The sequence below is a fragment of the Dendrobates tinctorius genome, unplaced genomic scaffold, assembly GCF_039654945.1.
Source record: "Dendrobates tinctorius isolate UK_male_01 unplaced genomic scaffold, ASM3965494v1 ptg000046l, whole genome shotgun sequence".
NCBI classification, from domain to species: domain Eukaryota; kingdom Metazoa; phylum Chordata; class Amphibia; order Anura; family Dendrobatidae; genus Dendrobates; species Dendrobates tinctorius.
The window spans coordinates 79034934-79062447 of record NW_027361714.1 but is presented as its reverse complement, the minus strand read 5'-3'; the positions used below and the strand labels follow the sequence as shown (position 1 = coordinate 79062447).

At 43.0% G+C, this 27514-nt stretch overlaps 1 protein-coding gene across 1 annotated transcript in view; it reads left to right on the top strand.

Moving 5' to 3' along the window:
* The window catches only part of LOC141089664 (uncharacterized), a 217219-nt gene continuing 189705 nt past the window's right edge, over window positions 1–27514 (top strand). The window contains exons 1-6 of the mRNA XM_073576146.1: window positions 1–5; window positions 730–862; window positions 2443–2649; window positions 6287–6479; window positions 20384–20514; window positions 26660–26860. Of these exons, the coding sequence (XP_073432247.1) occupies window positions 1–5; window positions 730–862; window positions 2443–2649; window positions 6287–6479; window positions 20384–20514; window positions 26660–26860 (870 nt within the window). The remainder of the gene's footprint in view (window positions 6–729; window positions 863–2442; window positions 2650–6286; window positions 6480–20383; window positions 20515–26659; window positions 26861–27514) is intronic.

Below are 27514 nucleotides of genomic sequence, written 5' to 3'. Positions count from 1 at the left end.
ATGGTGTACGTCCTGTAACATGAAACAGTCTGCCACAAACTAACCATTGTAGTGAATTTGCGCTGTTCCTCACCCAGTTTTCAGCCTTCTACACAGCTGTTTTTCTTTCAGTTAATGGCTTTGTTTCAGCCTACATATGAAAATGATGATCATTATCGCCTGTTACGTAAAATTGGTTACTCATACACCTTACTATAATCCTACAAAATCCCTGGCCTTGTGTAAGTGTACCATGAAGAATTGATGGAAAAAGGTGGTCATGCCAAATATTGATGTCAGAATTCTCTTTTGTTTGTTCACTTTGTATTTTGGTCATGGATGTCAAACTATTGACACTTCTATTTTATGAAGTATTTTACTTTGCTGCATTTTTTTTCACACCTGCCTAAAACCTTTGCACAATACTGTATATGTGGGGATTTAGGAGCTGGGACCCCCCCCCCAACAACTGAATTATAAGCATGTAGCTATATCTGCATTAAAATTCACTGAGGGTTCTTACCTGACTTTAATTTCTTATCTGATTGACATTTAACAATAGTTACCATAGTTTGAGACATTAATTATTTTGGGGGTTAAAGTTCCATTTTGTTTTATACTGTGACATTAGTAGCAGTAAGTCACCCAGCACACGTGAAATGATGGAGAGTAGCTGTCATTATTTTTTTACTGCCTCGCTTGTCTTGGATATGGGAGTGACTGTACTTATTTATTATGTGCTTTATTAAGGTACAATTACCAGCGCAGGCTGCAATTACTGGGATTAGATGAGGCAGAGGATAACAGCAAAGATCCCATATTGATGAAAGGAGCATACTTATCTCTTCTCTACTTGCGTCATCTGCGACTAAGGGATCTTCAGGTAAAATATTTTCTCCTTTTCTTGGCACAACTACAGATGGAAATGTGATAAAGATTTCAAGCTGCCAGCACTTCATGATCCAAGATAACTTATAGAAAAACAGCGACAGCTGAACTGAATTCTCAAGAATTTCCTCTTGTGGCTGTACAAATAGAAGGCGAATGGGGAATAACGTCATTAAAGGTCATTGACTCTAGTAGCTGCTGGTCTGCTGGTTTCTGGCTATGGAGTAGTTAATAGAAAGATCGACCCAAGTATGGAACAAATGGGAAAGATTGCCTGATGCTGGTATTTAGGTAGTTATGTCTCAGTTTCGAATACCAGGAAAATACACGTATGTCTAGGGACAATTATTGGTAATTAATACAAATAAACAGTAGGGGGTGCTGTTTAGAAACATGCATTAGATACAAGTATGACGACTCCTTTTTTGTGTCACTAACTAGTAAAAGGCAATTTTATTCTTCCTTAGGGTATGTGACATCTGTGTGGGTGCCTGCCCTTCCTGTTTCTGCTTCTGTCGCCAGGCGGTGTCATCTTGCGGACGACGCAAGGCGACAACTCTAGTTAAACGTCCTTTGCTTTCCTCCTGTGTGGCCAAGGTGGGGCTGCAGGCTATTTAAAGGGGTTGCCCTTTCTAAATTTAAAAGTCTGCAGTCACTGTGTGTGACTGCAGACTTGCGAAACCTTTCCATTACAGGATAGATGTGATGAAAAAAAGTATATCGTAGTCCGAAACTAAATGTATTATTCCGAATATTCAGATATTAACAATAGGAGCTATAAGTACAACTTAAAGGGGTTGTCTAACTTACCTTAACTATAGTACTCCCCCTTGTAAAATGAAAATAACATATACTCACCTTGCAGTAGTGCCATTCTAGCACTGTCGGCGCCATGTCTAGTGATGTTATGCCATGTGCGCCTTACGGCCAATCAGTGGCCGCTACTGGGCTGTTACGCTCTCACTTCTCTCAGAATAATGTCAGACAAGTGCAAGTAGTGAGAGGCAGATTAAGATGAGACTTGGTTAAAGGGAATCAGTCACGAGATTTTTGTTAGGTAATCTGAGAGCACCATCATGTAGGTGCAGAGACCCTGATTACAGTGATGTGTCACTTACTAGGCTGTGTTTTCCTGTTTCAATACAATCAGTGTTTTATCTGCAGAAGATTATTACTACAAGACAATTGGCTTTGTACATCCTAGTCCAACCATGTCCCCATCACTGATTAGCAGCTTTATGTCACTATACAATATACATAGAAAGTTGTGGAGTGGATGGGGTTATACACAGCTCAACAGCTGCTAGATCTGCAGCAGAGAAAACTGTTACCCTATCATAACTGCTGCAATCAGTGAATCCAGTGACACATCGCTGGAATCAGGGTCTCTCTTCCTATCAGATGATGATGTGCTTACATAGCAAAAACATGCTGACAGATTCCCTTTAAACATAACATTATCTTTGTTCTGTCAAATTCATATGGAATTCTTCAGAAAATGAACCCAGTAGGAATTTATGAAGCAAAGTTATACTGTCGGATTAAATTAAATATGTAATTCCTGTGTCTTTCCAGCGTATGTGTCTTGGAATCCTAAATTATTTCCGATCTGTTGAGAGAATCCTAACAATTGACAGCTGTAGTCTCTGCAGTACTTCTGGTAATTTGGCACACAGTGTGGGTGAACAGCCATGCTGGGTAAATGCTGCTCAAGGTGGATCTGGTGTAACCGGAGGACTTGGATCTCATCAGTATATGTACCAAACACCGGCAGACCTTCAGGTATTGACTTAGTTAACTATATATTACACATCTAGCATCTCCTACATTTTCTTTCTTCAGTGACATCTGATATTATTGCATTGACATAGCTGATAACTAAAGGAACTCAAGGATACCTGGGACCCCAAGTATGGGGCTCCTAAAACACAATGTACTTGTGCACATGAATGGAAAATCAACAACAGCTGAGCTGATTTCTCCAGAATTTGCAATACATTCTTCAAACGAGATACACTGGCAGGCGGAGCATGCCATAAACATTACTAGACCTAATACAGATACTAGCACTATATTTATTAGAGTATCTTTTGGTTGTCATTTTATGTATTGGCACATGTAAAAATAATTTAGGCTATTTTAAAGGGAACCCATCACCACGTTTATGCTGCTGAAGACAAACCTTTTTCAGACATCAGTGTGTCCGGTACGTGTGGCGACAGTTTTCACACGTTAGTGTGTCATCAGTGTGACACGTACCACCACTTGGGAATCAGCAGTGCTGTTAGCACTGTTCCCTGGTGTCGGGTGCTGAAGATGGCTCTCATCATTCTCCCCTGCTCACACTGCGATCACAGCTAGCAGGGGAGAATGTTGAGAGGTCTATTCAACTGATAACATAGAGCAGGCGGCAGCTGATGAGAGTATTCACCAGTCGCCGCCTGTTCTATAAATAGATTATTTTTGACAACCAGCCAAGCTAAAGCAGACAACTGTGGGCTGGTATTCTCAGGCTGGTAAGCGGCCATGTATATTGCCGCCCACAGCCTAAAGATTGCAGCCCACAGTCGCCCAGAAAAAGCGTACCTATTAGATGCGCCAATTCTTGCTCTTCCTATTTGCCATGTGGCGGTGGCAAGTGGGTACCCTCTCTTATAGACGCCTCTCCATTACTAAGCCGTGGGCTTGATGTCACCAGAAATTACAAAGGTGACATCAACCCCTCAAATATACACCCCACTTGCCACCTCCACAGGCAATCACGATGTTTCTGTCATAGGGTGGTGCTGGCATGGCATGTGTACCGCTCTGTGTATAGAGTGCAGCAGTTGTAACTGTGTGCACAGCACTGACTTGACTGCTGATTCTAACGATGAACCATCTCTCAGTCACTTGTCATATCTCCCTCCTGTCTAGTTCTCACCATTCAGACATGTGAACACTGCAGCTAATCAGTTGTATTGCACACAATTGTAGCCAGTGATTGTCTGCAGCAGTCAGTTGCTTGTCTGGCAATAAAAGGAAGCATGAAAAACAACAGGGGAAGCCAAAACCAGGAGTGGGTGATAAATACAGAAGTAGTGACGTGTTTCTATTATACTTTTCCTGTGATTGTTCCTTGCCTGGTTTTGGCTTACAAATACTGAGGTAAAAAACTGACCAAAATACTGAATATGTGAATGTGACCTTAACAGAAGACTGACCTGATAATTATTTTACTCCTGTGAATACAAAATAATGTAATAGCAACACTTCATGTTGTCATTATATATTGAGCCATCTTTCTTTCTCTTGTTTTATATTTTATTTTTTTTTACTTTTATATGACTATCTAATTATCCAGAATTTGATCAATTGGAATTTTATAATGTACTAGCTGAAGAGCCCGGCGTTGCCTGAGCATAGTAACCAACTGTGGTTAGTTATAGCAAATTATAATGATTATACTGCACATAAAAACTTAAAACATCATATATTCAATGCTACAGATTTGCAAAACAAATTAACTAAATGATTATCCAAGTATTGATAGTATTTTATTTTCAACTCATACAAGAGCCTTTTGATAAACAACATTACAAATCAGATGGAATGAGTGAAATTCTTGGAATGAAAATGTCCTGTCCTTTGGTACATCCTGTTTCTGAGCTGTGTATCTAACCCTATCCTGTGTGACAATGTCTGCTGAGCTGTGTACCTAATCCTCTCCTGTGTGATATTTTCTGCTGAGCCATGTACCTAATCCTCTCCTGTGTGATACTGTCTGCTGAGCTGTGTATCAAATCCTATTCTGTGTGATACTGTCTGCTGAGCCGTGTATCTAATACTATCCTGTGTGATACTGACTGCTGAGCTGTGTATCTAATCCTATCCTGTGTGATACTGACTGCTCAGCCGTGTATCTAATACTATCCTGTGTGATACTGACTGCTGAGCAGTGTATCTAATCCTATTCTGTGTGATACTGTTTGCTGAGCCGTGTATCTAATACTATTCTGTGTGATACTGTGTGCTGAGCTGTGTATCTAATCCTATCCTGTGTGATACTGTCTGCTGAGCCGTGTATCTAATCCTATCCTGTGTGATACTATCTGCTGAGCCGTGTATCTAATCCTATCCTGTGTGATACTGTCTGCTGAGCCGTGTATCTAATCCTATCCTGTGTGATACTGTCTGCTGAGCCGTGTATCTAATGCTATCCTGTGTGATACTGTCTGCTGAGCCGTGTATCTATTCCTATCATGGATTTCGTCCGCGCTGCCCAAATGATGAAATTCCAGAAGGTTGATAAAGTTTGACAGTGGTTTATTCTACGCAGTTCAAGGTTTTTTGGATACTCCTTCTTCAGGAAATACCACCTGAAGAAGAGGTTGCAAAAAACCTTGAAACGCGTAGAATAAACCACTGTCAAACTTTATCAACCTTCTGGAATTTCATCATTTGGACAGCGCGGACGAAATCCACGTATTCCTTTGCAGAGTTCTGTTTCAGAAAGTCGGTGACCGACTTGTGGATCTGCAGCAGCCCTTATCTATACATTCTTTGAATACCTACTACCAGGTGAGTAGTTTTGTCAAACCGCTTACTTTATTTGTGGGATAAGACCCTATATTGCGCTTGTGTCTCCCTCTTTCCTCACAATACTTATTCCTATCCTGTGTGATACTGACTGCTGAGCTGTGTATCTAATCCTATCCTGTGTGATACTGCTGAGCTGTGTATCTATCCTGTGTGATACTGACCACTGAGCCATGTGTCTAATCCTCTCCTGTGTGATACTGACTGCTGAGCTGTGTATCTAATCTTTCCTCCTTGATAAAGTGGCGGGGGACGTCGCGAAACGCGCGTCGGAGGCCCCACTGCTGGACCCCCTCCTCCTCCCCTCCCTGGTAAGTTGCTCCATGGTCTTTAGTATGCGGTCCTCTGACTCCAACCAGCATTGGGCTTATCTTTGACCCTCATTGTTAGTGGGCATTGGTAATAATACATTTTGTCACCGCTATCAAGGCGATTTACCCTATAGTTGCTGGTGTGGCATCCTGATTTGGGATATGACTATGGTCTATGGTTTTTACTCACCGGGTTTTCCATCTGGGGGGTGTGAGGTTGGTTCATGGGACATATTGTTCATAATTGTTCATGAGCACATCTTTTGCTATCCATTTTGTATTGCTGCTATATATTTAATAAAAACTTGTATTTTTTTACATGGAATTTATTGCGTGCTCCTATGCTTCTCCTCCTATTATTAAAATTTTGTGGCTGTAGCTGCGACGGTGCGGGTGCCAATCCCGGACACACACACATACAAACATACACACACACACATTGAGTGTTATATATTAGATTGCTGGATTAAATTGGTTTTACTGTCCATTCCCATCATCAACATACTCTTTACATTTTATTCCACCACCAGGTTCACAGTGCAGAATTCATGGAGTTTTCAGAGGTCGAGAATCACAATGATTTCTACACAGTTGAAGATGGCATAATTCACACGCAGGATCAGAGAGGAGCGTATGTGATGTATGATGCTGCGCTTGAGGATTTCAAACACTTACAAGATCAGTTGTTGCTTTTAACAACGCTCTATATTGAGAAAGATCAAAGTAAGATGTGAAGAATGTATTAGAACTTTATTAAAACTAGTAGTGAACAGTATTTATTTTGTGATGAGTATGATATTCACTACAAGCAGATTGCTCGCACTGATGCTGCACAATCAGTTCCAATAAAAAGCACAATATAATCAAAGTGAAAGGAATGTTTAAAATAAAAACCCTTCATTTTATTTACTGCTGTTATGCGGAACGCTTCATCAGAAAATTACCTATTGTTGAAAGATTAACTGTTTTAATATTTTTTCATAAATCAATAGTTCACATGAAAATAAGAAATTTTGTAATATATATTCTAAGAGAAATTTGATTCTTTTTCCTCTTGGACAGATCTTTTATTCATAGAAACATAGAATGTTAGGGACCTCAAGGGTCATTGTGTCCAACCCCTTGCACACTGTAGGATTCTCTAAACCAGGGGTCCCCAACCTGTGTATTGGGAGCCACATATGGCTCTCGGGCTCATGATATGTGGCTCGCAACTGGCTGCCAGCTTAGTGCATTAGCATCAGGTCTAGCAAACAACTATGAAGAGCAGATTTCCAGATGGTGAATTTTGTGAGTAGCCCAGTACAGAAGAGCAGATCTGAATGTGCATATTCTGGCCTTGGGGGTTTGGAAATAATTATGGTAAGGTGGAGACCGAATGATGTGAAGTGTCAAGAGGACATGCTTAAAGCTGGATGCGACAGTGTGGTGGGGGTGGTTGAAGCGAGAATACTGAGTGGGGGTTATGTGGGAACCTCTGGCTCTTGGTACACTGCCTTTGTGTAATTTCAGTGAAAAAACTTTGGCTGTCATTATACCAGTAATGGAGGCAATGTGTCGCTATTGTGAGATGGATGTGGCTTGCGACTCTCTCTTGGACCTACTGTAAATGTGGCTCACAACCCACTCTCAAAGCTAAATGTGGATCTCAAGGTAGAAAGGTTAGGAATCACTGCCCTAAACCATCTCAGGCAGATGTCTGTCCAGCCTCTGTCTGAAGCCTTCCATTGAAGGAGAACTCACCACCCCTCGTAGCAGCCTTTTCCACTCGTTGATCACCCTGTCAAAAAATGTTTCTAATATCTTATCTGTATCTTCTCCTTTTCAGTTTCTCTCCATTGTTTCTCATGTTTCCATGTGCAAATGAGAATAAGTATGATCCCTCTACACTGTGACATCCCTTCAGATATTTGTAGACAGCTATTAAGTCTCCTCTTAGCCTTCTTTTCCAGGACGTCCCCCTGACAGCACCATGGAGGACGTCCTCCTCCTCCTTACAGGGACAGGAAAAGCACACGAGAGGTTAAAAGGTTCAGTAACACCCCATCTCCCTCAGTGTTTTTCCTGTCCCTGCATGGAGGGACACGGGAGAGGAAGCGCAGCAGTGCTTACCGGGCTCAGGGGGATCGGACGGCCAGTTCAATCCTTCCCCCTGTGAAGACGCCCAGGGTGGCAGCAGGACGTTGTTCCTGGTGGAAGCCGCTTCTCCTGGTGGGAGGCTCTTGGCTCCAAGCGTGGCCGCCCTGGTGGCGAAGGCCGGTCCCCCGCAGGCAGCTGGTCGGTCAGGCGCCGGCATCAGGAAGAGGCGGGGCTGTGTCTGAGTAGGAGGAAGTGGCCGGAGTGATTCCCGGCCTATCGCGTGAGTATGCGCGTCACTTCCGGTGACGTCACGCGCCGGGTTTGAATCTCAGTGTGCGCTCCAGGAGCCCAGCGTCTCTCGGGAAGCGCGACAGCATGGATGCCGATCAGACGAATGGAGGGGTAAGTGCGCTGAGCGCAAATCACCCTCCTCATACCACCCTTCGCAGCACAGGGCAAGGGCCTGACTACCCTATCCTCTATCATAGGATAAGGGAACCCCAGCAGCCCCCCCCGTCAGCGGCCGAAGACCCGGCCAAGGCCACATCTAAGTCGGTCAGATGCCCAGTATGCAGGGCAAAGCTGCCAGACACCTATGCCAAAACCCTCTGCGGGCCCTGCACATCAAGGGTGATAGGAGATGAGCAGCCGTCCCTCCTATCCGAGATACGGGAGGAAGTCCTGGCCTCCAGAGTCAGCCTTGCACAGCGGCGGTCCCCCAGTCCACGGCCAAGCCGAAAGCGTCCAAGGTGGGAGGCTGAGTTATCCGAACCAAGCTCCGAGGAGGGGTCAGGCTTCCGGGACTCGGATCCAGAGGAGGAAGGAGAGATCCCGGCGGACAAGCAAGATCAGGGCAGGAAATACCTGTTCAAACTAGAGGACACGGACGATTTTGTCCAGGCGGTGAAGAACACCATGCAGATGGAGGAAGTTCCTAAACCACAATCAAGACAAGACCTGATGTTTGGAGGACTCGTGTCTCGAACACAGATAGTGTTCCCCGTAAGTGAATACATCAAGACGATGCCGTTCGATCCCGAGGAAACACGATCATGGGCAGAAGTACCGAAGATCGACGTTCCCGTAGCCAAGGTCACCAAAAAGACCGCCATCCCATTCGAGGATTCATCAAGTCTCCGGGACCCCGATGGACAGGAAGGGGGACGTTTTATTAAAAAGAACTTGGGAGACCTTATCAGGGCTAACATAGCATCCACCTCGGTGGCCAGATCTATGTTTTTGTGATTGGGGCAGTTGGAGGAACACCTGACCAATAAGACTCCTAGGTCCGAGATCCTAGCTTCCCTTCCCCTCATGAAGTCGGCCACGGCGTTCCTATCGGATACGTCGGCCGAATCAGTAAGATTCACTGCCAGAAACAGCTCCCTTTCTAATGCGGCCCGAAGAGCAGTCTGACTTAAATCTTGGCCAGGAGATAACGCTTCTAAAGCGAAGCTCTGCTCCCTTCCCTTCTCAGGTTTAAGAGTATTCGGACCAGCCCTAGATAATATCTTAGAGCTGGTGTCCGACAAAAATAAATGGTTCCCAGAAAAAAAACCTAAACGACCCCAGCCTTTTCGGAGAGGCCCCTTCTATAGGAGACAGACCGACTCTAGAGCCCAGGTCAGGTCCAATAGAGGTTCATACAGAAGCTCCCAGGGCCAAGGTGGGAGAAGCAAAGCCCCCCTTTTTCCGTCAACCTCCAGGTCTAGGAGGCAATGACGCCATAGGTATTGGGGGAAGACTTCGCCACTTCGCAACAAATTGGTCCCGAATTACCCAGAATCAGTGGGTCCTCAGAACCATCGCAGAGGGCTACGGTATAGAGCTCTATTCACCTCCCCCCGACAGATATATTACCCCACCGTAGTCCCGGCGCTCTCAGCAATATGGGCAGATATACAGGACATGATCAGATCGGAGGTTATAGTACCAGTTCCTCTGACAGAAAGGAGAAAGGGACACTACTCCTCCCTGTTCTCCATTGCAAAGCCTTCCAGCGAGGTCCGGACTATTATAAATTTAAAGCCCCTAAATACCTGGGTAAGGTACAAGAGGTTCCGGATGGAATCTATTCGATCCGCAATACAGTTAATAGACAGGGACGCTGTCATGTGCACCGTCGACCTGAAGAGTGCGTACTATCAAGTCCCTATCCATCCCTCATCCCAGAATCTACTAAGATTCGCAGTCAAATTACCAACCCGGACCTGCCACTTCCAGTTCCAATGCCTTCCATTCGGGCTGGCTTTGGCCCCCCAAATCTTCTCAAAGCTGTTAGCGGAAGTAGTGGCCTTCCTGAGAAGTCAGGGTATCGTCATCATCCCGTACCTAGACGACTTCCTCCTGGTGGCAGTATCCGAAGAAGCGCTCATCCGAGACAGGGACCGAGCAACAACTCTAATGGAGTTCCTTGGCTGGGTGATCAGCTGGAAAAAATCAGACCTCATACCAGAGTGCAGGAAGATCTTCCTTGGAGTTCTCTTAGACTCACAAAACAGGATATCCCTGCTACCAAAGCGCAGGCAGAAAACCATTCTGGTCAGAGCCAGGGACCTCTTATCGCATCGCTCCTCCATAAGAGAGGCAATGGAAGTTCTGGGCTTAATGACGGCCTGCATTCCGTGTGTCAGATGGGCCCAGTCCCACGCGAGACCGTTACAAAAGCAGATCCTCGCAGTATGGGACGGAAGTCAGGTTTCACTCGACAGACCCATAAGGCTGTCAGGACTAGTGAGGGAACCAGAAATCTCCAGGTGGTCGTATTATGGACAACCTCTCCATACGTGGTACTCAACACAGACGCCAGTACGTGGGGATGGGGAGCCCATGTAGAAGGGAAAATCTTCCAGGGAAGATGGCCGGCAGAAATCGGAAACAGATCCTCCAACTACAGGGAGCTCTACGCGGTCTGGGAAGGTCTGCGGCGGAACCGACCGATCCTAAAGAATCGACACGTCCGGGTACTATCCGACAACATAACAGCAGTGTCATTCTTGAAGCACCAAGGAGGGCCCAGGTACTAACCGCTCCAGGCACTAGTAGGAAGAATATTCTCCTGGGCAGAAAGAACAGTCCTCTCGGTAACAGCAGTCCACCTAGAGGGTTCCCAGAATGTGGTAGCAGATTACCTAAGCAGACAACAGGTCTACCCAACAGAGTGGGAGCTGAACGAAGAAATTTTTCATCAACTGTGTCAACGTTGGGGGACCCCCAGTATAGGCCTGTTCGCAAATCGAAGAAACTCAAAGGTCCCCAGATTTTATTCCCTGAACCCGGCGGACCACCCGGAAGGCGTAGACGCCCTGAGCCAGACCTGGGAAGAACCCCTCTCTTACGCATTTCCGCCACTAGCGCTCATACCGGCGGTGTTAAGGAAGATCCGCGAGGACTGGGCAGAAGTAATAGTGGTGGTTACATACTGGCCAAAGCGAAGCTGGTTTCCCCTACTGGGAGATATGGCAGTGGGAAGCCCGGTCGAACTACCTCTGAGGAAAGACCTCATCCACCTGGGCCCGATCTGCCACCCGAATCCAGCAAGGCTTCACATCTCGGCTTGAATCCTGAAAGGAACATCTTAAAGGCAAAGGGCTTATTAGATCAGGTCATATCTACCCTACAGGCCAGCAGGAAACAGGTTACATCCGCAATATACCGGAAGATTTGGAAGAGATTTTGTCTGGACGGTGGCAGGTCTGACCTCGTGGCGGGTACCCCTGACCTCCCTAGTATTTTAAACTTCCTACAGTCAGGGTTTAATAAAGGTCTTAAGCCCAGCACTTTAAAAGTGCAGATTTTGGCCTTAAGCTCCTACTTTGAATACCTATTAGCTTCTCATCCCTGGGTAGTAAGATTCGTAAAGGCCAAGCAGTGTCTTCGCCCCACGATTAGGCAGCTCACCCCGCCTTGGGACCTTGGCCTGGTGCTCAGATTCCTATGTAGGGATCCCCACATCCCCAGTGAGGAAATGACCATCTCGACTCTCACTCGCAGAGCGGCCTTCCTAGTAGCCATTACCACGGCCAAGAGAATAGGGGAAATCCAGGCCTTGTCCACCAGAGCCCATATCTCCAGATCAGAGAAGACCGTATAATCTTGAGTTTAGACCCGGCATTTATCCCAAAACTAGCCTCTTGTCAAAACATAAACCAGGAGATAGTGTTGCCATCCTTCTGTGACAATCCTCGTAATGAGAAAGAGCAGCGTCTTCACTCACTGGACGTGAGACGCGTGGTTATTAACTATTTAGAAGCCACAAATAGTTGGCGTATTGACCCAAATCTATTCGTCCTCTTTTGGGATAAAAATAGGGGGAAAAAAGCCTCTAAGGCAACCATCGCCAGATGGATTATATCAGTAATCTCAGACGCCTATCAGGCGGAAGGCGCGGACGGATAGATTAAGGGCCCACTCTACAAGGGCAGTATCGGTCTCATGGGCCAAACGGGCGGGCGCCTCGGTTGATCAGATCTGTACAGCAGCAACCTAGGCCAGACTTAATACTTTCTGCAAGCACTACAAGCTTGATGTGCTGGCTAGCCAGCAGACCACATTTGGGAAAAAGGTTCTCCAGGCGGTAGTCCCACCCTAGGGGAGGTGCTTTGATACTCTTCATGGTGCTGTCAGGGGGACGTCCTGGAAAATAGGTATTAGACCTACCGGTAATGATGTTTCCAGGAGTCCATCCTGACAGCACAGGTAGTTCCCTCCCTGTTATGCTAGGCTTTGTTATGTCATGTCATATGCTGTAATATGATTGTATCATTAAAATTTTACGTGCATTATCCACACTGTGGTACTTGTCAAATCACTGAGGGAGATGGGGTGGGACGGGACCTTTTAACCTCTCGTGTGCTTTTCCTCTAAGGAGGAGGAGGACGTCCTCCATGGTGCTGTCAGGATGGACTCCTGAAAACATCATTACCAGTAGGTCTAATACCTATTTTTTGCACCTTGGACCCTCAAGTGCATCACAGAAGTTTTTTCCACAAAAATGATCTTTTAGCCCCAAATGTTTTATTTTTACAGAGGTAACAAGAGACAATAAACCCCTAAAATTGTTGTGCAATTTCTCCTGAGTTCCCCAATACCCCATATGTGGGGGAAAACTACTGTTTGGCTACCTGGCATTGCTCGGAAGGGAAAGAGCACCATTTGACATTTTGAGCACAAAATTGGCTAGAATCGAGAGCGGGCGCCATGCCGCGTTTAGAGAGCCACTGATGTGCCTAAACAGTAGAAACCCCCAACAAGTGACCTCATTTTAGAAACTACTCCCTTCAAGGAACCTATCTAGATGTGTGGTGAGCACATTGAACCGCCAGGTGCATCACAGAAGTTTGTAACATATAGCTGTGAAAATAAAAATCACATCCTTTCCTCAAAAATTATCTTGTAGCTCCAAATTTATTTTCACAAGGGTAACAGGAGAAAATGTACCCCTAAACTGTGTTGTGCAATTTCTAATGAGTACGCTGATACCCCATATGTGAGGGAAAGTTACTGTTTGGGATCACCGCAGGGAAGGAGTGGAATGGTCTGCGGGCATCATGTCGCATTTAGAGAGCCCCTGCTGTGCCTAAACAGTAAATCCCACACAAGTGACCCCATTTTGGAACTGATCTACTATTTCCTGGTATGTGAATCTTATAATGTAGTGACATACGTTAGTTGTGTATAGTGCATTAGGTTGGCATACGTAAGTTGTGTAGTGTACATCAGGTTGGCATATGTGAGTTGTGTAGTATACGTCAAATTGGCATACGAGAGTTATGCAAGTCAGAAATTAAATTAGTCCATGGAGGTGTGGTACAGTTTGAAGCATTCTTTTATATACAGGACAGATTTGTCAGGGCAGTAGTGTCCTTGCGTATCCCCCTTCTGTAACACACTTGGCACCGCTTTTGTGACCGTCCTTTCTTTGTGGTTTGAGGGATCTCCACGGGAAAATGATGGCCTGGCATGATATGAGCACCCTCAGTTCCGGACGTACCTGGGCCTGCTCTTTCCTAACTTCTAAAGATTAGGTCCTGGATCACTACCTACTGGAACTGAATATACCATGTACCGGTCTGGCCTGCACTTTGTGATAGCATGTAAGCGTTGTACATTGCCATCTGTACGATGTGCACGGCTAGCTTCTTGTACCACACCTTGGCTTTTCTCATGGCATTGAACGACTGGAGGACTTTATCAGAGTGATCAACCTCTCCATGTTCTTGTTGTACCCCAGTACACAGTCTGGTTTGGTGACCTGTATAGAGGTACCTTGTACAGTGGTGGAGGTGATGCCATCACAATGTATGGTGGTGAAGAAAAGGACATAATTCTTGTCCTTGTACTTGACCACCAACATGTCACTACACTGGGCTCTGCTCTCACTCTTTCTGAGCAGTTGCCCAATTAGCATCTTATGGAGGCTGATTTTTGTGGACAGTACCACATGCTGCGATAGCTTGCGCAGAGAGGAACTTGAGTGGGATGCTGGTATAAAATTTATCTATGTAGAAGTGGTAACATTGATCCAGCAGTGGGTGCCCCAAATCCCACCCAATTTTCCCTCTCACTCCCACAACAAGGGGACCTTCAGGGGGTTCAATCCAGGTGTTCTCTTCATAAACTCTAAACCTGTGGGTGTACCCCGAGGTACACTCATACAGCTTGTAGAGTTTAGTTCTGTAACTGGCCCTCTTACTGGGTAGGTACTGGTGGAATTTGAGCCTCCCATTGAAACGTGTTAGGAACTCATGCATGCAGTTGTCCCTTCGGGGAACATACGCCTCAGCAAACTTATTGCAAAAGTGATCAATGACCAGCCAAACTTTGAAAAGTCGGTCAAAACTGGGGTCATTGTGCATTATCACTGTAATGCAAATGTTTTTGGATTGCCTCAAATTGTTTACAGGTCATAGATATGTGGAACATTGCAGTGTTGTATAAAACATTACCACTCCAATATTGCCTAAGTTCTGGCTTCTTCACTAACCCCATTTAAGAAAAAGAAATGAATCTAGAAAGAAAAAGATGAAAATAAAAAAAAATCTAAAAGTTTGGTAAGATAAAAAACAAACTTACTAAACGGACGTCAGTAATAAAAAAAATTTACTGAGCGCCCGCAACTATCTGACAATAACCCTTACTAAATTCCATAAAAAAATACTGTAGCAGACAGATGACTACAGTACATTTTTACTGTCCCTAATCTAGTCCCTATCAACTAATCTAATTTTTTTTTTTTATTCTCTTTTCACACCTAAAAAAAAGGATCAACTGGAGGCTGAACACTGATGTGCGTCGATGATCAGCGCTCGATGGCTGCAGGACGCACGCACGGATGTGATGCTTTTATTCCTCTTTGCTATCTGACACTAACCCTGACAAAATTCAGTAAAAAATACTGTAGTTGACGCCGATTACTGGAGGAGAAAGAAACAGATTTCTCTGATAAGATATTTTACTAAGTTACTTATTTTCATGTGAACTATTAATTTATTAAATACAAATTAAAACGACGGTTACTCTTTAAAGAGAGTGTATTATCAGAAATTAACCAGTTATTTTTTTAATCAGGTTTCTAAATTACATGTATTTTTTAAACTGTTGTCAATGTTTTTATTTCATATCACAATCTTAAAAAAATAGTAATATTGTAATTTTCACACTGGCCTTTGGGGCTTTATTAGACTCATAATTCCTGCTCTTAAAGAAGAGTTTTCCGCAAGGCTCCATATTATCAGAGGCAGGAGAACTGGGACGCTAACCCTGCCCCCCTCCATTCACAATGACCTTTGTACAGACTCATTTAAATTCTTCAATACAAAAGTACATACACTACTGTTCAAAAGTTTAGGGTCACTTAGAAATTTCCTTATTTTTGAAAAAAATGCACAGTTTTTTCCAATGAAGCTAACATTCAATGATTCAGAAATACACTCTATACATTGTTAATGTGGTAAATGACTATTCTAGCTGCAAAAGTCTGGTTTGTAATGCAATATCTTTATAGGTTTAGAGGCCCATTTCCAACAACCATCTCTCCAGTGTTCTTATGGTACTTTTGCGTTTGCTAACTGTGTAAGAAGGCTAATGGATAGTTAGAATACCCTTGAAAACCCTTGTGCAAGTATGTTAGCACAGCTGAAAACAGTTTGGCTGATTAGAGAAGCTATAAACCTGACCTTCCTTTGAGCTAGATGGGAATCTGGAGCATTACATTTGTTGGTTCCATTAAACTCTCAAAATGGCCAGAAAAAAAGAACTTTCATGTGAAGCTCGACAGTCTATTCTTGTTCTTAGAAATGAAGGCTATTCCATGCGAGAAGTTGCCAAGAAACTGAAGATTTCCTACAATGGTGTGTACTACTCCCTTCAGAGGAGAGCACAAACAAGCTCTAACAAGAGTAGAAAGAGAAGTGGGAGGCCCGGCTGCACAACTGAGCAACAAGACAAGTACATTAGAGTCTGTAGTTTGAGAAATCGATGCCTCACAGGTCCTCAACTGGCAGATTCATTAAATAGTACACGCAAAACGCCAGTGTCAACGTCTACAGTGAAGATGCGACTCCGGGATGCTGGCCTTCAGGGCAGAGTGGCAAAGAAAAAGCCATATCTGAGACTGGCTAATAAAAGGAAAAGATTAATATGGGCAAAAAAACACAGACATTGGACAGAGGAAGATCGGAAAAAAATGTTATGGACAGACAAATCCAAGTTTGAGGTGTTTGGATCACACAGAAGAACATTTGTGAGACGCAGAACAGCTGAAAAGATGCTGGAAGAGTGCCTGATGCCATCTGTGAAGCATGGTGGAGGTAATGTGATGGTCTGGGGTTGCTTTGGTGCTGGTAAAGTGGGAGATTTGTACAAGGTAAAAGGGATTTTGAATAAGGAAGGCTATCATTCCATTTTGCAACACGTCATACCATGTGGACAGCTCTTGATTGGAGCCAATTTCATCCTACAAGACAATTACCCAAAGAATACCCCAAAATTATGCAAGAATTATTTAGGGAAGAAACAGGCAGCTGGTGTTCTATCTGTAATGGAGTGGACAGCGCAGTCACCAGATCTCAACCCCATTGAGCTGTTGTGGGAGCAGCTTGACCGTATGGTACGCAAAAAGTGCTCATCAAGCCACACCAACTTGTGGGAGGGGCTTCTGGGAGCATAGGGTGAAATTTCTCCAGATTACCTCAGCAAATTAACTGCTAAAATGCCAAAGGTCTGCAATGTTTTAATTGCTGCAAAGGGAGCATTCTTTGACGAAAGCAAAATTTGAAGGAGAAAATTATTATTTCAAATGAAAATCTTATTTTCGAACCTTGTCAATGTCTGGACTAGATTTTAAATTCATTTGGCAACTCATTTGATTAATAAAAGTATGAGTTTTCATGGAAAACACAAAATTGTCTGGGTGACCCCAAACTTTTGAACGGTAGTGTATGTTATTTCCTAAAACAATTAAAAGTTAAAGGTTTAAAAAAGCCCTAGTGGCCAGTGTGAAAATTGCAAGATTTTTTTTTTTTTTAAACATTGCCAAAATTTGTAAAAAATACATTTAATGAAAATTCATGCCAGCTTACAAGAGAATGTGTCACCACATTTTTGCTACCACATCTGAGAGCAGCATAATGTAGGGGCAGATACCTTGATTCTAGTATATCGCTTACTGTGCTGCATGTTGTTGTTTTTTTAATAAAATCCCTGCTTTATCTGCTGCAGATTTATCACTTCTCTGAATGCTGAACTCTGTATAACCCCGCCTGTCATGGTACAAGCTACGACTAAGAACACTTATTGTGTTCGAAACGCGGCAGTTTTTTTCTCTTATCCATGTGCTGACTTTATTTTAATGCTTTTTTTTCTACTAACAAAGGTGTTTTTACTTATACAGTCATGGCCGAAAGCGTTGGCACCCTTGAAACTGTTCCAGAAAAATTAAGTATTTCTCCTAGAAAATTATTGCAATTACACATGTTTTATTATACACATGTTTATTTCCTTTAGGTGTAATAGAATAACACACAAAAAAAAACACAGAAGGAAAAAAGGCAAATTAGACATAATTTCACTCAAAACCCCAAATATGGGCCAGACAAAATTGTTGGCACCTTTCCAAAATTGTGGGTAAACAACTTTGTTTTCTGCATGTGATGTCATTCAATCTCACCTGTGACAGGTAACAGGTGTGGGCAATATGAAAATCACACCTGAAACCAGATAGAAAGGGGAGAAGTTGACTCAATCTTTGCATTGTGTGTTTGTGTGTGCCACAATAAGCATGAAGAACATAAAGAAGATTGTTGAAAAATATTAACAATCTCAAGGTCATAAGTGCATCTAAAGAGATTGTGGTGTTTCTTTGTTCACGGTGGGCAACATAATCAAGAAGTTTACAAACCCCATGGGTTGTAACTAATCTCCCTGGACGTGGACGGCAGAGAAAAATTGATGAAAGGTTGCAATGCATGATAGTCCGGATGGTGGATAAGCAGCCCCTATCAAGTTCCAAAGAAATTCAAGCAGTGCTGCCGGCTCAGTGTGCATCAGTGTCAGGCTTGTTTCAGACTTGCATTGACGACGGCTGCGGATAGTAGCCTACTTCCTCCTTTCTTCCTCTGTCAAGCTCCGCCCACTGCTGCATGCGTCCAGCCTTTCCCTGCGTACCTATCTTTAACATTGGTAGACAGGGACATGTGTTGTATCATGCTGCAATTTGACGTGTGCGGTGACCCCACGGAAATGCAAAATTTTGGATGCATGCGGCAGTGGGCGGAGCTTCACAGGAAGAAAGGAGGAAGTAGGCTACCATCCACAGCCCTCCTCAAGGTTAGTGTGAAGCTAGCCTCAGCACTAACCGTCGACATTTGAAAGAAATTAAACATTATTTCAAAAGACCCAGGAAGACACAACTACTGACACAGAGACATAAAAAAGCTAGACTGCAGTTTGCCAAAATCCTTCTAGGAATGCGTCTTGTAGACAAATGAGACCAAGATTGAGTTTTTTGGTGAAGCACATCCTTCTCCTGTTTACCGAAAAAGGATAGAGGCCTACAAAGAAAAGAACACTGTACGCACAGTCAAATATGTTGGTGGTTCAAAGATGTTTTGGGGTTGTTTTGCTGCCTTTGGTAATGGGTGCCTTGACTGTGCAAGGCATCATGAAAACTGAAGATTATCAAAGGATTTTGGGTTGCAATGTAGTGCCCAGTGTCAGAAAGCTGGGTTTTTATCATAGGTCATGGGTCTTCCCATCAGGACAATGACCCCAAACATACAGTTTGAAAAAGAAAAGTGATCCAAAATGCCAGTTGAGAGGTGCAAGAAACTTGCTGATAGTTATAGGAAGCGATTGATTTCAGTTATTTATTCCAAAGCTCGTGCAACCAAATATTAAATTGAGGATGGAAACAATCTTGTCCGATCCATTTTTGGGGTTCGTTGTAAAATTATATCCAATTTGCCTTTTTTTATTTGGGTTGCTCCAATGTACACAAAGGAAATAAACGTGTATAAGAAAACGTGTGATTGCAATAATTTTCTGTGAGAAATAGTTAATTTTCTGGAACCAACACTTACGTCCATGACTACATCTATTTTTTCTATTAAAGAGTGCTTGATTTTCTCCTCCTTTTTCCTGACTGTCATGTCCCACGGCTTGGGAATCATACAGTCTTGTATCGTCATTATATTGACTCCCTGTAACTCCTCCCTTTTTCCTCATCCAGTGTATGTCAGCCATGTTAGAATCTCATGTCTTTTGCATCTCTGATTAAGAATAATTATTTTTACCTACTTTTATAATACAAGAATTCAGCTTGAAAATAAACATGCTGGAATATTCATACTTACAGTACCTCCTGCCGTCGAGTCAAGCTGTCTGATGAAATCTTTGTGTGAGTACATAGAGATACCCATAAAAACATGTCAAATGCCCCACACTCGCAGCCTAGTTATGGAGTCAGAATACCGTCCACACCACTGATTGGCTTCATTTTGTGAACCCTATGCATAGGCAGAAAGCTTCCAATCAGTGGTTGGGGTGGAGTTATACAGAACTCAATAATATAAAGGACTCCATGACAGCAGGTTTACTAGTCCTCTAGTAATAATCACCTGCTGATAAAACAGTGATTTTATGAAAAATACAACACACAGCCCAGTAAGTGACACATTGCTGGAATCAGTGTCTCTGTCCCTGCATCATGCTGCTCTCAGACTAGACATTCCCTTTTAGTATATAAATTAGAAACTATCATGGTCAAAATAGTGTCACAGCCGCCATAGGCCTGTGCCTGTCGGATCCAAAGTTACAAAAAGTATTACTGGCTAAGGATGGAAGGACACTGCCTGTTGTACCTATCAGTTTGTAACTGAGTTTACCCTGCTTTACTTTCCCACACTTTTAGATATTCTTTCATCATTTGAAATCTGATATTAATTGCACCTAATCCCTGGATAAACCAACGTGGAGGTTATTTTTAAGTACTGTAACTTCTGAAAGTTTATTGACCATTCATTCATTAATGCTTAATTTTGTATATCAAGGCTTCAAGTTAAGTAAACAAGACATAGATGATACGAATCTCTCAGACTGGGCACATGCTAATGTGGACCGCTTTGCATTGATGCTTGACCTGTGGACCTGGGAATGTGCACTATTAGAGAACAAACAGCAGGTACTTCAAACACATTTTCTTCCTAGACAGATTTTATGCCGCTCTGTGGCGAGACAAGCACTTTTGCGCAAATTTTCATGTCAAAGACATAATTAAGTGGTGGCAGGTCTCCACTTAAAAAGGAACCTGTCATATTCCCATACTTTATTCCTTAACGAATGAACAGTAAAATTTAATACGCAATTGCCAATGTGCCAATACCCCATATGTGGTCGAAAACTACTTTTGAGGCACAGTGCAGAGTTCAGAAAGGAAGTAGCGTCATCAGTGCCATTTTGCTGTTATGGTTTGTGGGTGCCATGTTACATTGGAAGAGCCCCTAGGGTGCCAGAACAGTAAACCCCCCAAAAGTGACACCACGACTGTGTCACAGAATTTTATACCATTGGGCTGTGAAGAAAAAATAATTATATTTTTACCACAAAAAAATTGTGATTTTACATTTGCGCATGTGGAAATGGGTAAAAATAGGTAGAAAATTTGTCCCACAAATTCTGCTGAACGTGGCAATACCACATATGTGTCTGTACAGTACTACTTAGCCACATGGTGAGACTCGGGAGGGACAGAACGCTATTTGACTCTTGGAGAACAAATTATCATAGAATAGTTTGCAGAATCCATTTACAGAGCTCCTAAGTGCCAGAAGAGAATAATCCCCCCTCAAGTGACCCCATTTTGGAAATTACACCACTGGAAATTTATCTACAGATGCAGTGAAGATTTTGACTCCATGGGTGTCTTCCAGATAAAGCATTGGATGTTGCCGAGTGAAAATTGCAAATTTGCCAGTGCAGAGTCCAGCCAGTACAGTGGTTATGGAAAGTATTCAGACCCCTTTAAATTTTTCACTCTTTGCTTCATTGCAGCCATTTGGTAAATTCAAAAAAGTTCATTTTGTTAGCTCATTAATAATGTACACTCTGCACCCCATCTTGACTGTAAAAAAATAAATGTAGACATTTTTGCAAATTTATTAAAAAAGAAAAACTGAAATATCACATGGTCGTAAGTATTCAGACCCTTTGCTCAGACATTCATATTTAAGTCACATGCTGTCCATTTCCTTGCGATTCACCTTGAGATGGTTCTACTCCTTCATTGGAGTCCAGCTGTGTTTAATTAAACTGATAGGACTTGATTTGTAAAGACAAAACCTCTCTATATAAGACCTCACAGCTCACAGTGCATGTCAGACCAAATGAGAATCATGAGGTCAAAGGAACTGGCCAAGGAGCTCAGAGGCAGAATTGTGGCAAGGCACAGATCTGTTCAAGGTTACAAAAGAATTTATTCAGTACTCAAGGTTCCTAAGAGCACAGTGGGCCCATAACCCTTAAATGGAAGAAATTTGGGACTACCAGAAGTCTTCCTAGACCGGGCCGTCCAGCCAAACTGAGCAATCGTTTGAGAAGAGCCTTGGTGAGAGAGGTAAAGAAGAACCCCAAGATCACTGTGGCTGAGCTCCACAGATGCGGTAGGGAGATGGGAGAAAGTTCCACAAAGTCAACTATCACTGCAGCTCTCCACCAGTCGGGCCTTTATGGCAGAGTGGCCCGACGGAAGCCTCTCCTCAGTGCCAGACATATGAAAGCCTGCATAGAGTTTGCTAAAAAACACATGAAGGACTCCCAGACTATGAGAAATAAGATTCTCTGGTCTGATAAGACGAAGATAGAACTTTTTGGTGATAATGCTAAGTGGTATGTGTGGAGAAAACCAGGCACTGCTCAACACCTGCCCAATACAATCCCAACAGTGAAACATGGTGGTGGCAGCATCATGCTATGGGGGTGATTTTCAGCTGCAGGGACAGGACAACTGGTTGCAATTGAAGGAAACATGAATGCGGCCAAGTACAGAGATATCCTGGATGAAAACCTCTTCCAGAGTACTCTGGACTTGAGACTTGTCCGAAGGTTCACCTTTCAACAAGACAATGACCCTAAGCACACAGCTAAAATAACAAAGGAGTGGCTTCAGAACAACTCTGTAACCATTCTTGACTGGCCCAGCCAGAGCCCTGACCTAAACCCGACTGAGCATCTCTGGAGAGACCTGAAAATGGCTGTCCACCAACGTTCACCATCCAACCTGATGGAACTAGAGAGGATCTGCAAGGAAGAATCGCAAAGGATGCCGAAATCCAGGTTTGAAAAACTTGTTGCATCATTCCCAAGAAGACTCATGGCAGTACTAGCACAAAAGGGTGCTTCTACGCAATACTGAGTGAAGGGTCTGAACACTTATGACCATGTGATATTTCAGTTTTTCTTTTTTATTAAATTTGCAAAAATTTCTACATTTCTGTTTTTTTTCAGTCAAGATGGGGTGCAGAGTGTACATCAATGAGAAAAAAATTAACTTTTTTGAATTTACCAAATGGCTGCAATGAAACAGAGTGAAAAAATTAAAGGGTTCTGAATACTTTCCGTATCCACTGTAAATTATGCCCAGCTCATGCTTCTGGAGAAATGCACCTGTAAATTAGGCGGGCTCTCATCGCTTCAGAAATGCCAAACATGTGGATGTGGTTTAGGCACACTGGGGCTCAGAAAAGAGGAGGGCATTTAGATTTGGGAGTGCAGAATTTGCCTGATTTCTTTTGGGGTGGGCGAGGGCCATAGCGCTTTTCCAAAACCTTTGTACTTCCAGTAACATGGAAGCCCCTATCTTTTCCAATAACAGATGACAGACATGAGTTGCTTTTTATGGATTAATTTGAAGCTTTTGTTGGTAACATTTTGCATAACATTTTGAATCACAGTTATCTGGTGCTCTACTTCGAGCACTTATTTTGGGGTTTCCATCTAAAGTAAATCTCCGAATGACGTGATTAAGATGAAATCCCAGAGGGATCCATTTACTACTATGAGGCAGCAGAGTTCCTCTGGACTTCGTCTGTTTTTTCTTTACAGAAGTGCACAAAACCGTGGCGCTTTCATACATGCTTAAAAAGACGGACACCGTCAGATCACAGGACAGACTGCATCCACAGTGTCTCCATCTGCCTCATTATAGGGAATCTTCCATCAAGGGTTCTGTCTGAATCATGCGTTTCAGATATTTACATGGAAACTCCAGTGTAATGCGCTCAGCACAGAGTGCATGATAAATGTGAACCTAGCCTTACTGCGATCTTTGGGAGGCAAAATGAACAAATCAGCAGCAGGTATAGAATTGCTTTTTATTTTTTACGCCGTTCCTTATGCGGTATAACTCATAAGTGATTAGATGCCTTTATTCTTTGGTTCGGTGCGATTACAGAAATACCAGATTTATAGTTTTTTTTTTTTGGCAGCTTTCACACACAAAAAGACGCTTTTTATGCAAAAAAAACATTTTTGTATCGTCATATTTTGAAAGCTATAATTTTTTGGTATTTCTGCCGATAGTCATATGAGTTCTGTTTTTTTGCGGGACTAGTTAATGATTTTATTGGTATAATCAAAGTTTTTTGATTGCTTTCCATTCCAATTTTTGGGAGGCGTAATGAACAAAACCATCAATTCACATTTTTTTTTTTATGCCGTTATGCGTGTCGTAAAATTGATAAGGCAGCTTTATTCTTCGGGTCAGTACAATTGCATTTCTATAAAAGAAAATTATGTTTCGGCGCTTTTACATAATAAAAAATATTTTATAGAAAAAAGAATTGTTTTTTTCATCGCTTTATTCTGTGAGCTATAACTTTTTTTTATTTTTTTCTGCTCATGGAGATGTTAGGTGGCTTTTTTTTTTTTGGCGCGACAAGATGATGTTTTCAGGGATAACATTTTTATTTCCATTTGACTTTTTTTGCGTTTTATTCCACTTTTTATTAGGTGGTATGATGAAAAGCATAACTTTTTGCCTTTTTTTACAGTGTTTACTGAAGGGGTTTGTTAGTGTCACAGTATTATAGATCAGGTCGTTCCGGATGCGGCAATACCAAATATGTGTACTTTTTTGTCTATTTTTTCTTTTACACAAATATACTTATTTATTGGTTTAATATTTTACATTTTTTAATAATTTTTTTATATTAACTTTTTTATGATTTTTTTACTTAGTCCCTGTATGGGACTTGAACTTTTATATGTCTGTTTACTGGACTCATGCATTGACGTACACATGTATTGCTATGCATGAGAACTGTCAGTTTTACTGGCAGATTGCCTGTTAGACAGCTTCTGGCTGAGCAGCCTCTGGTTGCGATGACAATTCTCGTCTCCCCCGTGATCACATCATGGGGGCACCGGAGAGGTAAGAGAAGGAGCGCTCTCGCTCTCACTATCTTTTAAATTATCATGGCATCTGAAGGCTAGCAAAGGGTTAACATCATTGGGACCTGATCCAATCGGGTCCCTATGACTTCTACGGTCAGAGACATCATCTGGGGATCCTGACCACTGCGAGACTGCCGACTGTTGATAAGCGTCAGCGCTGCACAGTGCCCACCAAGCGCCGACGTTTATCTACAGTGGGCGGTTGGGAACTGGTTGACCTGCAAATATGGGGTTAATATGGCGTTAATCTGTAGGTTAATAGCTGTGTAAAACCATGCGGCTGCAGCACTCAGAGCATGTGTACTGGGAGGAAATTAACTTTATTCCTCCCAGCACCCTCCAGTTTTCAGTCATAGAGGTGTGCCACTGGCTTCAGTCACCTCTCAGTGCACACTGAGCAGCAGATGTGATCACGTCCCAGTACTGACTGAAACCCAACTCACCAAGGTTTCAGAGGAGATACGGCTGTGTGTCAGAGTGCCGGGTCATGTGTAGAGCTTACATCTTAATAGCGCTCTAATGCCATGCAGCCACCACACTGAGAGTATGGCTACTGGGAGGAATTAACTTATTCCTCCCGGTAGCCTTTCGCATTCAGTAGAGATGTGTCAACCCGAACAGTAAAGTTTGGAATCCATACCGAACACCTACTGTTCAGGCACGGACACTGAACACGGACTTCACCAGGAAGTCTAAGTTACTGTTCAGGTTCGGCTCCCCGAACACCAGGTGTTTGTCGCGCTGTCATGTGCATGACAGTACGGTAAAATCATCACTGCCGGTCATACAGCTGCGGTTCCCACGCTGTGAAATAACAGCGTGAGCATGCAGCTGTAATCGGAGGTATAAAGTTTACCTCCAGTCATTGATGTTGGGTAATGGGACTACTGCGCCCATACTCCCATAAGCCGGTGCATGCTGCCACTAATAACAGTGAGAGCAGGAGAGGCTGATGAGAGTATTCATCAGCCAGCTCTTGCATTGTTAATAAATAATTAAAAAAAAAAAAACCTGGAGTAAATTCCCCTGTATTTTCGATAACCAGCAAGGCAAAACCACCCTCAGCTGTCTGCTTTAGCAAGGCTGGTTATCAAGAACAGAGGGGTCACCACTCTGATTTTTTAAATTATTTAAATAAATAATTTTAAAAAACGGTGTGGGGTCCCCCCCATTTTTTGACAACCAGCCTTGCTAAAGCAGACAGCTGAGGGCTGGCTGGTACTCTTAGGCTGGTAAGGGGCCATAGAAATTGCCCCCCCCAGCCTAAAAATAGCAACCCACAGCGATCCAGAAAAGGTGCATCAGTACGTTGGCTGCACATCATTAGAATGCTATTAACCTACAGATTGACCCTATATCTGCAGGTTAAGTCATTTGGGGACATGACAGGTGCCCTTTAAAGGGTTCTTCCCAATATTTCAAGTTATCACTTTTCTACATGATAAATGATAAGTTGCTGATTATTGGGGGTCAGCAAACTTTGATCACAAGAATGGGGCTCTGAAATGCCCCACTAGAAGGAGGTCTTGTTTGTTCACGTGCACCGCTCTATCTAGTCACTGACTGCTGTACTCAGCTATTTTCAGGAGTTCAGTAGGAGCCGTGGTTCTGATGTGGTATTTTAGAAGCTTCCTTCTTGGGATCGGTACATAGCTCAGCAGTCAGACCCCACTGATCTGTAAGTTATCACCTATTCTGTGCATACGTGACAACTTTCAATGTTGGGAATAAGCCTCTTACATGGTGTTATTTAAAAGAAGGTCTCCATAGAACTTCTTTCAGTCATCCCCCCTTGTGTGGATTCAATTGATCTTTCTGTCTGCAGCTAATATACCTCCAATTTCTAGCATCTGAATATTTGTGTGTTTTTTATTTAGCTTGTTGACACTTACTATGAAGCTTACCAGCACACTCTTGATCCAGAAGAGCGATTTTCCTTGGCACAAGTGATTACTGACATCATGTTTAAGCGCCCACGGTTTGACATTGGCTCCAAATACTTCCTGGAAGCTTATAGGGATGAATGCCAATGCCTAAGGCTTCACTTGCAGCTCGTCAGAGATGTTTTGACAAGCCAGGTAAGCAAATAAAAAAAATCATAAATGGAAATGTTAACCTTTTTAAATTCAGCTAAAAAACAAACAAATACAAATTCTTGAAAGACTCTACATCAGTGTGCAAAATTCTAGATAGTATTACTTCTAAGGACCGAGTCAAACTGATACAGTGTTATACTTACTACCCATCCTGAGTAGCTGAGGAGGATAGACAGGTGTCATACACCTGTTCTATACCCGCGAATGGGTTAAACTTGAGCAGTTCTCCTTTAAGAAAGAGAACAGTCACAAGTCAAGTTTTTCTACTTTACGGATCATGACGGTACACACAGTGTCAAATGTGCATTATGCTTACTGTCACTTTAATAGTCGCAAAATGAGTTATGGTTTCAGCACTCGGAAAGAAACAAACACAACTGAATCAACAGAATAATGTATAGACAAGTCTTTTGTTCAGATTCCTGTTGCTTTCAGAAATTCCAACCACACACAGTCACACGCATCAGTCTTCTTCACAGTTCATACATATAAGGCCGGTATCGCAGGGCCGTATGTTCTCGGGCTGAATATGCTAATGTAAATCAGATTATCACTTCGATGTGTGATCCGACTTTCTCACATGAGATAATCATATGACAGGTACGGATAACGTAATTTCTCCATTGTCTCTGTGCG